General features: G+C 31.1%; 1 protein-coding gene across 1 annotated transcript; it reads right to left on the bottom strand.

Moving 5' to 3' along the window:
- Nucleotides 1–2,547: 2,547 nt before the first annotated feature.
- LOC124362374 (lysosomal aspartic protease-like) lies at nt 2,548–11,651 on the bottom strand. The gene is made up of 9 exons (XM_046816812.1): nt 11,512–11,651; nt 9,089–9,218; nt 8,189–8,315; nt 7,820–7,938; nt 6,857–7,053; nt 5,493–5,630; nt 4,654–4,795; nt 4,107–4,199; nt 2,548–2,762 (listed from the first exon to the last, which is right to left on the bottom strand). Exons 1-9 carry the CDS (start codon nt 11,574–11,576, stop codon nt 2,616–2,618), a joined length of 1,158 nt encoding a protein of 385 aa, XP_046672768.1. The 5' UTR covers nt 11,577–11,651; the 3' UTR covers nt 2,548–2,615.
- Nucleotides 11,652–11,874: the final 223 nt, after the last annotated feature.

Genomic DNA, 11,874 nt, shown 5'->3' with positions numbered 1-11,874 from the left:
TTCTTCTCGAGAACCATGAAGATAAGTTATTGCTTGTAACAAAATTACTTTTATCTTAATAAAACAATGATTTAATATTAATTATTCTACTATAACAATAATAGCTATACTACAGTAGGCAATTACAATATTGTATGCCATGCATCACATCAATTAAAATGTAGAAGTAAAATTAACAAAATAATGCAATTAACAAATAAGTACCCTTAAAAACATAAAATTCAATCCTATAATACTTATAATTGTAAACAAAGAATATAAAAAGTTTGCAATGTAAAAAGACTGCTACACAAAGTGCTACACATAACGGCACCCTCAACCCAAACTGAATGTATTAATCCTCACGATCCGGAAACGCACCGTCAGAAGTAGTAAAGGTACCTTACACCAGTAGGCGCCTTAGCTTCCTCTTAAACAGTGGTTTCCTATTCTCAACATGAAAGTCTAAGGGCTGATTGTTGAACGGTTTAGCTCCAACAAGTCTGGAGCCTGTGCTGCGCAAATCTAAACGCATCCCGCCCTCTGGTACTATACTCATGATCGTCCCTGCCCCACGCCACCTCACATTTGTAACGAAAGTGCAGGACAGTCTCTTATATGTATAGGAATGGTGGGATTAACTAATCAAGTTCTCTGAAACAATTCCTATAGGATTCTCTGGTTACTATTTTAACAATAATTCGTATTGCTTTCTTCTGAAGGACAAAATACCTATGGAAATGGACATTAGTACACCCTCCCCACAATTATATAACGTATGACATAGGTGGATACACTAGGCCATAATATGTCATTTTAAATAGGTGTATTTCACAAAATTCTGCCAATTTCCTCGTAGCACAGATGTCTGAGGGAATTATAGTACAGACAACGTCTGCATGTTCTTTTCCCAGGGCAAATTCTTATCAATACGACTTCCTAGAAACTTAGTGCTGAAAACTTCATCAATGGCAATGTCAGTCAGTACAACTGATGGACCGGCTTCATGGGGCACTCTGCGCACTGAAAAATAGTATGAAGTTTGATTTTGAATCATTTGTTTGTAGATTCACATTTCATAAAAATTAAAACATAAATTTTGAATTTAAAAAGCAATCGATTTCCAGACTCTTTGCATTTGCACTGGAAACCCAGGGCAGTATCGTGTGCGTACTGAACTAGTTGACGCCATTTAAATAAACTTATTGGTAACGGTTGCTGAGGTACAACTCTAGCCACATGAATGGTATGCCTCGTATACCAAATTTATGTAATTTGGAAATAAGGATGTGGTAATATAAGCAGTCAGATGCCGTAGATAGGTCAATAAATAAACAAAGCATAGGAATTCGCCTGGCAAGACCCTCTACCACAATATGTCAATCAATTGCAAGACTGCATCAATTGTTAATATTCCTTTTTGGAAACCAAACTGTTCCATACAAATAATACTATGCTAATCCAGGAAATAAACATCCGAATGAGAAACAGTAACTCAAATCTGCTCCCCCATTTGTGAGCTCCAGGTCCCTGACTGAATCCAGTAGGTACCACCTTCAAATATTCTTCTTCACTGAAATTCTGTGGAATTTTGCGTATGGTAGCTTCCTATCTGTAGATGCTCTTTAATTCTGATATGTTAAGTGAAATTCCAACTATAAATATTCCGTATAATATATTCCATATTAATTTCATACATTTTAATAATTCATTAAAACCTATCCAACCACAAGTCATATAGAGAAATTTTGTATGGAATAGTTTAGATACTAGGGTTCCGCTGCGTGTCTCAAATGTGCGCAAAAACTGCATCCTGGGTGTGCATTTATCACATGAAATGATCAATCTAACTTTGGTCAAAATCCACCCAACCACATAGTGTTCATAGTAGTTATGACAAATAAATATTTTTACCCTGGGGCTTACCCCTATCATCGGTAAAAAACCGACCGAAAGTCATCAACCGACAGGCCTCATCAACGAGCTGAATTTGCCATTTATTTTTTGGCAACATTCACACCTTTTTTAAACATGCTTTGCATGCTTGAAAATTGTTATCTGCGAGCAAATTGCAAAAATAGCTTGAAATATATGTATGTAAAATATACTGATATGGTGTTCATATGTATCAATAATACTGGCCATATTCTAATGCTAAACGTTCAAAACAGTCTTTGAATTCTAATTCAAAAACTTACGAACTAAATGTAAAAAAACTATTTTCACAGGTGAGTAAAATGAATTATTACTTGAACCATCCATTTACGTTTATGGGTTACATAGCATGACATATATACAGGCTGAGTACAACTTCATGTAGGGCTTTCCCTGAGAAAAGTTTCAGCTATTTATAAAGCACACAGAAAAACTTTCAACGGAAAATTTCTTTTTTCTGTTTGTTATTTTGAACGTTCAATGCTGGAGAAGGTAAGTTTTGACGTAATATAATCAACGAGCATGAATGTACGAAATGGAAACTCGAACCTCAGCTGTTGTGATCACTTCTCAGTACTATTCAACATGCGTGGTTTCAGGGTGCTAGAGATTTTGGGTAAATAATGAATATTATAATTATTAATTATGTATTTAGTTTAATTGTGAAACACAATAGATATACAAGACAAGTTGATAACTTATCACTTGGCAAGAGCGAAGCCAACCTGTTTGTTGCCCATGTCAAACTGAGTGTAGTATTTGCGCAGGAATGGATCTCCCAGGATGTAGAATGGCAAATTTGCAGGTACAAAACTGCTGATGCATGTCAATCCTGAACTGTCCTTTAACTGAAATAATTTATTTTCAAACCTATTATACCGAAAGATATAAGAAAATGTAAGAACTTAACCAATTAAATAACAGTTGATAAAGTACGTGCTATATCAAATGGAAATATACATCAATGTGCTACAATTAATGACATAGTGTAAATTAACTATCGATGACCTATTTACTAAACATATTTAATTAACAAAATAACGAATTACCACCTCTATTCAGAATGATAAAATTTAAGGATATTTGATTTAATTTTGAAATTGGTATTAATTCAAAATTGGTTATTTTTTCTCAAATAATTATATATACGTATATATATATATATATATATATATATATATATATATATATATATATATATATATATAATACATAACATAACATAATAACATAACAAAACACAAAACTATATATATATATATATATATTATATATAATAATTATATATAATAAAATAATTGAATCTGAAAAAGTAAGCGCTCTGTGGTGTAATGGTAGCACATTCACCCGGCAAGTGAGAGATCCGGGTTCGACTCCCGGCGGAGCAAGTACTTTTTGCGATTCAATGTTTATTGAAATTAAATAAGGCAATTGCCATTTATACAATTTAATGCATATATATATATATATATATATAAAATTTTGTTTTGCAAATAAAATCAACAGCTCAACTATCAATATTGAAAAACTACGTTTAAAAATCTATTAAAATATAAAATTTAAAAAACACAATATTCATTTGCGAATTTTATATTGTATTCAACGATTTTAACACACATTTCATTGCATAAATATCATGTTAAACATTGATTATATACCTAGTATATATGGAGGGTGTTCAGAAAAGTCACAACTTCTTTAGCTGATATTACTCATGACTTAAAGTGAAAAGTACAATATAAACATAGGTCATCGAATTTTAAACCGCACAATGGTATAGGACATTTTCATTTTGTTATAAGAAAATTATTATCTTTATTACTATAAAATCTACAGAAAACTTTGTACGTAGCTTATGACAAAAACAGAAAAACTTAAAAAGAACTGTGTATTTTGCATGAATATTAACAAAATGGCTCCTGTTGAAATTGTTTACAGTCAAATATCATACAAACAGTCTAATTATAACACTTTTAAAAGATTTCCACTGTTTTTCAAATTTTATTACTATTCCAATAGTACTGTTTTCAAAGAAAGCGTCAACATATAAGCGAGCACAACAACTTTAAGGGTATGTTGCACACAGGCAGCAACAAGCATGTCAAAACAGCTTAATCCACTCAACTGACAATTATGTTAGTCAAAAATATATATTTCCTAATAATTTTATATTGTTAACCTAATTCAATTACCTTTATAACGTAGTCGGGCCCATGCATAACAAGTTTCTGGCCGCTTATAGACACGTAGACATCAGGGAAGGAGTCTATTTTAGAACAGTCGACCTGGAAATATAATTTAACTTGTAAACATATTGTAAAAGTTCCGTAAATCATATTTTAGGATCATAATTAACTTTTAATAAATAATTGTGGTTATCAAAATTTAAAAAACTTCTTGTACGCACTAATATATATATATATATATATATATATATATATATATATATATATATATATATATATAATTTAAGATATACATATACTGTTTGGAATTTTGTTTCACATACAGGAATATTATTCACTTCAAAAGTAACAATATTTTAACTTACACTATCAGTGGTAAAATTAATTCATGAGAATTCAAACTGGAATAATATAATTATTACAATCACCTGTAAAATCTCCTAACCAAAATAATAATCTAAGGAAACCAAAACTTTGTTTAACTACAGTGAATTCAAAGTTTTATCATAGTAGAGTGCCACAGCTTTATTTAATTATAATATGGAATAGTTACCACGTAAATGCCTTGTTCCGGTTGGCCTCCAATTGCCTTGTTGATGGGGTTTATGGCGTCGGGAGGCCCGTAGATAAGGGTGGTGCCAGTGTCAGGTATGGCGGGGTAGCTTCCGAATAATTTCTTCTTTTTCAAATACATGCTGTAAGTATAGACTAGGATAACTTTGTTGAAATTTAAGAATATTTTCAATATTTCTTATAAATTTATTACATTAACCTACATGAGTCAATGAATAACATCGGCAATTGCTGCCAAAAGCATATAAAAGTAGTCACAAAATAGAACCGACTGTAACAAGCTTGAATATAAATAAATTATGTAGAAAAGACACCATTTTATATTACCACTGCAACTTTAACTCATGTTAACAATGGATGGTATAACCATTGTTGTATATTTTTGTAAGAAACCGTATGATCTGGAATATTTATCACGCAAAAAAAATTAAATTATTTATCCGTAGAAAAAATTAAATTGATTTTTACATTCACTTAAGTTCAAAAATAGTATTAACCTTGCATGTAATACAAACAACAATGATTTAGTAACCATTCTTCATAAATAACATTTTAAACGTAAAAATGGAGTTTATGGTGTTTTTAAATTCACTTAGACTGTTAATATGTACCTACTGGTATACAGAAAAACACAAACAATGCAATGTTAAATACACAAAAATGTGTTTGTTCCTTACAGCTCATTTCTTTGTTGTGCTCACATGTTACTATTTACCAAAACACGTTCAGAATTTTATTATTCTATAGGTTTTTATAGCGTTAAATTATTCGCTTTAAATAAAATAAACATAAGTAGCATACCAAATAAATGTTCCTTACCCATCAACGGTGATGTTCCAATACAGCGGTACCTTGACAGGAGCGAAGACGAAATCCCCAGTGTAATGTTTAGGGTCCACGCCTCCAAGAACCAACTCTGCACTTTGCTTCTTGCTAGCGTCTGACGATGGCTCATCCCTGTAATTAAGAACATGAAACTAATGTAATGTAGTGAACTAGTGTACTATAATTTATTTCACCCATGGATCTTTATAAAATCTGTAAGAATACTCTATCGAATTCGCTTTGATCCATGAAAATTGTTCAACATTCTTTGAGCCAAGGAGGCGAATCTACAGGGCAAAACTGGCTTCCACACGATTCTGCACAACTGATAGAGCATAAAGGGAAAATGTTTACACATAAATCTACCAGAATCCAGTAGATACCACAGGTAAAATTCTCCAAGAGGATAGAAACTCCAGGACTTTTGTTGCAGAACATAAATAGTGATAATGCCTCCAGTTATACGGACCATCCGAAAAACGAAATCTCTCAGAGGTTATACCTTATCCCCATAGGTATAACCTTCCAGAGCCCTGGAACTGCTTGAATTCATGAAATATTCCAGTACTGAAAGTTTCTTAAAAAATTTGTAAGCATAAATCATGAGCAGCTATATGAAATTTTCTATAAGCAAGAAGTTCCAATGACTAAAATAGTATCCAGTGGACATAAACTGCAAAGATGACGTCCGGAGACATGAATTTTCTTACACTACACAACTATCAGAGGCTGAGCTTTCAGATCTGACTCTTATTTTTTTGGAGTGATACACATAATAAACGTTGCTGTAAAAATCTCATGGGTAACTGCTCCAAGAATTCAATTGCAAATGATGCATATATTCCAGATACATGTATCAAGTATTAACCTCCGTTAATAAATAAAATAAACATCATTAAATGCTTAATAGTTCTAAATTCTATATCAGTAATCTCAAAGATACTAATGATGATAGATAGTCTTTCTAGTGTTGATTTCAAATGTGTTGGGCTTTCAGAGAAAAGTGGTTTATTGCCCGGAAGTTTACACCCAATTCTTATGAACTATAATGGAAATCTGTTTAATATTGTGTTTTAATAAAGTGCCAAAAGGCTTCATTTTTTTAAATTTTATGTATGTTACTTAATTGTTGTTATATGGTATGACTATTAAACTAAATTTCGGTTAACTCACTCATTTAATTCTTATAACTCATAACTACATGAAAAGTATGAAAGTTTTTTTATTTTTCAACATATGAGTAACTAATTTAAAATATAAAAAAAATATGTAATATTTTAATAAAATTATACAAAATGGTTATTTAACAACATTTAAATTTAATATACAGCTAAGAATTGTAAGCTCAATTTTCTTACTTGTTGAGATAAAATGCAAACACTGGTTTTTTTACCACCTTCTGTTTGACCATGTTGACGAAGGGAGGGTCGGTGCCAATGCTAGAGAGTGAGGTAAATGACATCCCCAGCAAGCCGTCAAACTTGGCAGAGGCTGTATTGGAGTCTATTTCTGTGGCCTCGCCAAACAGTTGACCTTTCACTGGCAGACCTCCTACCTGTAACAGGAAATCATGTGTCAGAAAATCGTCTGGGCCTTATTCCTTCTTATCAACATGTTAAACTTTTACTTCCCTATTACTAAAAGTAACAGCATATAATAGTATTAAGAAAGTGAAGGCATATTTTAACTTTTGAAAGATGTATTAATCACTTAACATTTTAATTAATAAAAATAATATATCAGCACTATATAATTCTTGTTTCCGTTGGTTTAACAAGATAGAAAAAAATTGGCATGCTCAATACACTTCTGATTTTGACTCATCCTTGTTTTAAAAAAAATAGTTCTTGAATCAAGCAAATTTCTTCACGTAAACAAGAGTTTTTTTAGACATCCAAAATATAGGGATCTCTGGAAGATCTCTAAGGTAAATACACTGTTGTACATCTATAATGTATTTCTAAATTAAACAAAAATTAAATAGTTTGAAGTAAATGGTGAAACTTTAATCACATAAGTTCTTCAACCATAACCATATTAAATATATACCTCTCATTTTTCTGTTGAACTCAAACCAATCAAAAAAATTTTTTTCCTACATTGGTATGATAACTAATAAAAACTAAAGTGTTGTTAGCACATTTATAAAACATGGTCTGCCTAAATGAAAATAATATTCGTATTTTAACTTAAAAATTAAATTTCATTATTTTTATCATTACATTACTTTTCCATATATTATGCAAAGAGAGAAAGTAAGAATGGTGAATGTCATAAGAAAAAAAAAGCATATCTATCCCAAATTCTATAATGATTCTCACCTTAATATTATCCTGCGATACGAAGCCCGAGACTTCTCCACTGCCATAAGTGATACTGAATGGTTTCCCATTTTTCTTATATGTTTTACTTTTCTTGTCGTTATACGTTCTATGCACCTCTGTAAAGTTACACAAAATATTAAACAAAACTGTTTCCTAATTAATTTTTACATATTTTATTTATTTTAAAATTATTACACGAGTCTTTTCTTATATTTAATTAATTAATTATACTAATCTAACTAAATGATATTCCTTATTTTATAATTCTAACATTCTTTTGAGATTTCCCACTTTTCAACAGTTTGCCTATTAAAAAGTCCTACTCGTAATGTTCTAATCTTATTACTTGTATAAGTTGGTACGTACTGCAATAACTTGGTTGACTTTTGCATATTTGTTTAGATGGCACCCACAAGTCAGCAGACCCGGTGTCAAAGTCCACCAGCTCTTTCTGGGGAGGTGTTCCAACAGTTATGGGTCCGTAGTAGTACATCTGAAAACATAATTATTAAATTTGCGTCCTTCTCAACTTCGTAGGTATTATTACTTTTTTCAATTTATAAAAGAGTCATCACAAGCATCACACTAACTTTGCATACTTAACTTAATCTAAAAATTAATGATTCAATATTTTATGTACTATTTAATTTAACAAAATTGAAATGATTTTTAAAGTATTTTAATATGTATTCACAAATGTTTGACAGTCAAAAACGAAATATATTTCATATTAAGATACAAATTTATCTTACTATTATTCCAACCTAACACCTATTACAACCTAAAAAGAAAGTTAAACATGTATTCAAGAGTGCAGAAACACACAAAAATATGACCAATGGAATAAAATTGTTTAGGATAGTAAGTATTTTATTAAATGCTACCAGATAAAACATTGGTTTACCAAATACATTTTTTACTTATGGATTAATGTGATTTTATATAAACCTTATAAATAGTTTTGTTTATAAAAATAAGTGTTTACCAATGTCCCAATCTGTGAGGAATTTTGTAGTAATTATTAAAATTAAATGTCTCTGTTTAATTTCAATGCGTTGTCTGAGTATGATATATTTGCTATAACATTGACAAAAGCAAAGTTTAATCTACATTGTAAAGAATGTGCAAACAACAAAGTTAGTTGTTACAAAAATGTTTAGTTTAAATGCCTGTATATTAGTATTTAAATTAATCTTAAAGTAATTAGATTAAATCTTGTGACTGTAAATACAATAAATATTTTAATTTATGTAGTAATATACTTACATCTTGAACATCCTTTAGACTGATTTCTCCACTTTTCTTGCTAAGGGCCTTTAAATGGCCTGTTAGGTGTGCCAAATTTAACGCATTTTTCTGTAGTCCTATTGTTAGAACATCATCATTACTCGAGTCACTATAACAATAAAGAAATTGTATGAGACATACTGTAACTTCATTTGTCACAATACTAATAATGTGGAATTTTCAAGCAAATACAGCCAAAGTGTCTCAGTAACATTAGCATATACTACTATACCTGAATTAAATATTCACAAAATCCAATTTAAATAAACAGAGAAAATTTAAAACGAAAAAATTACATATTGAATGTTACTTGGTATGTAAATAATTATTACAACCTTTTTAGATTCTTCCTTTTTCCTGATTATTTTCAATAAACTGATTTTATCCTCTGATTCAAGCAATTTATATGGAGAAGATGATCTACTGTGTACCGTTAATTGGTTAATTAACTTTCATATAATGTAAAATTCACAACCTAGTCAGCCAGTATAATTTAATATTATTTTTATCCAATGTTACGGAACTAAATTATTGGGTGGAGTAACTACCTAATTGGCACGTGTATGAATATTTTCATCTAACCCTTTGTAGCAGCCCAACTATGTGACCGAGCAGACCTCGCGCGCTTTGTCCGTAAGTAAAATTTATCTTTTCGTATTATTAAATTAGCCCTTTTATGCCAAACGTATAAAAATGATTGTAACGTAAAGTTGTAAATTTTAAAGTAACGTACCCTTGAAGATCTTTTATTTGCCTGATTGAGATAGATAAAAGTTGTGGCGTCGTCCTTATGGCCACGTTGTTATAATAAGTAATTTGTATCATTAAATGGCTAATACCGTCGCGAATTTGTTTTAGGCGAGTTTACGTGTCCCACGTGTCTCACGGCTCACTGGGCACATATTATTTGAGTAGATGGCTACCAGTTTCATAACTTCTACTCATCTTCTAGTAACCACCAACTAGAAATAACCCTTCTTAGACTACAGCGCCATTGTCTCGTGCCAAGACGCCGACACCCGGGTTCTGAGTCTACACATGGGAAGTAAAATCTTAATGTATTATAAAGTAAAACATCGTAGGCATAATTTCAGAGAACATTGGATATCTTAGGCCCACCTAGAAGATATACATTTTAAGTTCTTATGTTCTAATTGGCAGCAACGTGGCATTACATACTTTTCCATTACCATCTAGCCTAAAAGTGCTGCTTGTAAGTTCACAAATTAAAATGTACTTATAAGTAAACTTTGCAATTCGAGTATTTATTACTACGACCTCAGAAGTCACCACCCTCATGTGTTATCGTCATACGGTACAACTGCATTAGCTCTCTAGTTAAACACTGAATTTGGGAGAGTAATACGGGGAAACGGCCTTTACGTCGTAAATCAATCCAGTAATGTTATAAATAAATGTGTATAGTATAAACAAATAACACAGTATAGGCGTATGTAACAGCCAACTCTTCCAAAAATTAACACTAATTTTCATCCCTGGCTTACACTTAATAAGTTTGTTTTTTTAATTACAATTTTTTCAACTTTTTCATTGGAGTATACTTGTTTCCACCCTTATATATTTCCATTTATTTATTTTATTTATTCTATAAATAAAAATGGCATGAATATTCAGTGTTATCTTATTTTTCGAAGCTTTCAAGGACGTTTCAGGACTCAAATTGGCAATAAGCACCTAGCACTTGTTTTTATTTCAATCCTGCAGTTCTTAGGTTAAAAAAATATTGTTCGTAACCTAATCCTTAGACTTTTATTTTTTACTTTACAATAAATACTTGAATATCTTTTATTACATATTCACCGTGCCCCGTTTTTCTACGGTAATATTGATCAAACAATCACTGACCCAAATAAATATTATAACCATAGTCAATGTCACTAAGATTTTTAAATATTGGAGAGAATATTTTACGGACTCTGCTATCTAACTAGAATTTCTCAAACTCAATTTCCACTTAAATGAATTCATGATATTCGTGAGTTAGTTCAAAGTTAGTTGATTAGTGTATTTTCTCATGTAACTGAATATAGTTTTAAAACTACCAATATTAAGTGTAACAGGCTTTCTAACACACATTCTACACTTCCACTGAAAATTGTGTTACCTACTTGAAAACTTGTGCACTACATTTGGAAACGCAGGCAAGTACGTCACAATTTCTAAATACTGAATATAACTAATTTTATTTAGAACACAACGTTTAATGAAGTATAAGGTTTCTAAGTTAAATTTACAGGCCATACTAAAACCTACAGAGAATACGCTTCAATTCCGAATCGTTCCGATATATAGAATTACATGAAATGCATAAAATATGATAATATATAAAGGCTTTAATATTGTGTTACAAACAATTTTTATCAAATACCAATAGTGGTTACCTAATACTCGCAGCATAGAGGAGGCCGACCAGCTGGACTGCTACAATGGTCGCTGTCCGGTACATGCTGTAGACTGTGATGGATCATCTATCTTACTGCGGTTATATATACAGCAGCTGTCACATCACCTCGAGTGTGGACATTACGCTCTTCAGTCACCGGTTATCAGTCTGATTATGAAAATGTATTTTTTAGACGTATCCAAGTGGGATGACTCCCGCTTCAAGGAATCCCATGTTCTCTTTATCGATAGATAGATTAAGATAACTTATACCAACGATTAATAAATAATTACTAGAAAAACTAATAGTTTTAACAATATCTTGTAACTAGTCTAATAGTCTAATCAATATATCAACAATT

This window comes from Homalodisca vitripennis, chromosome 5 (genome assembly GCF_021130785.1).
Source record: "Homalodisca vitripennis isolate AUS2020 chromosome 5, UT_GWSS_2.1, whole genome shotgun sequence".
Taxonomy (NCBI): Eukaryota; Metazoa; Arthropoda; class Insecta; order Hemiptera; family Cicadellidae; genus Homalodisca; species Homalodisca vitripennis.
Note: the sequence above shows the minus strand (reverse complement) of the source record. Positions and strands in the feature narration are given on the sequence as shown.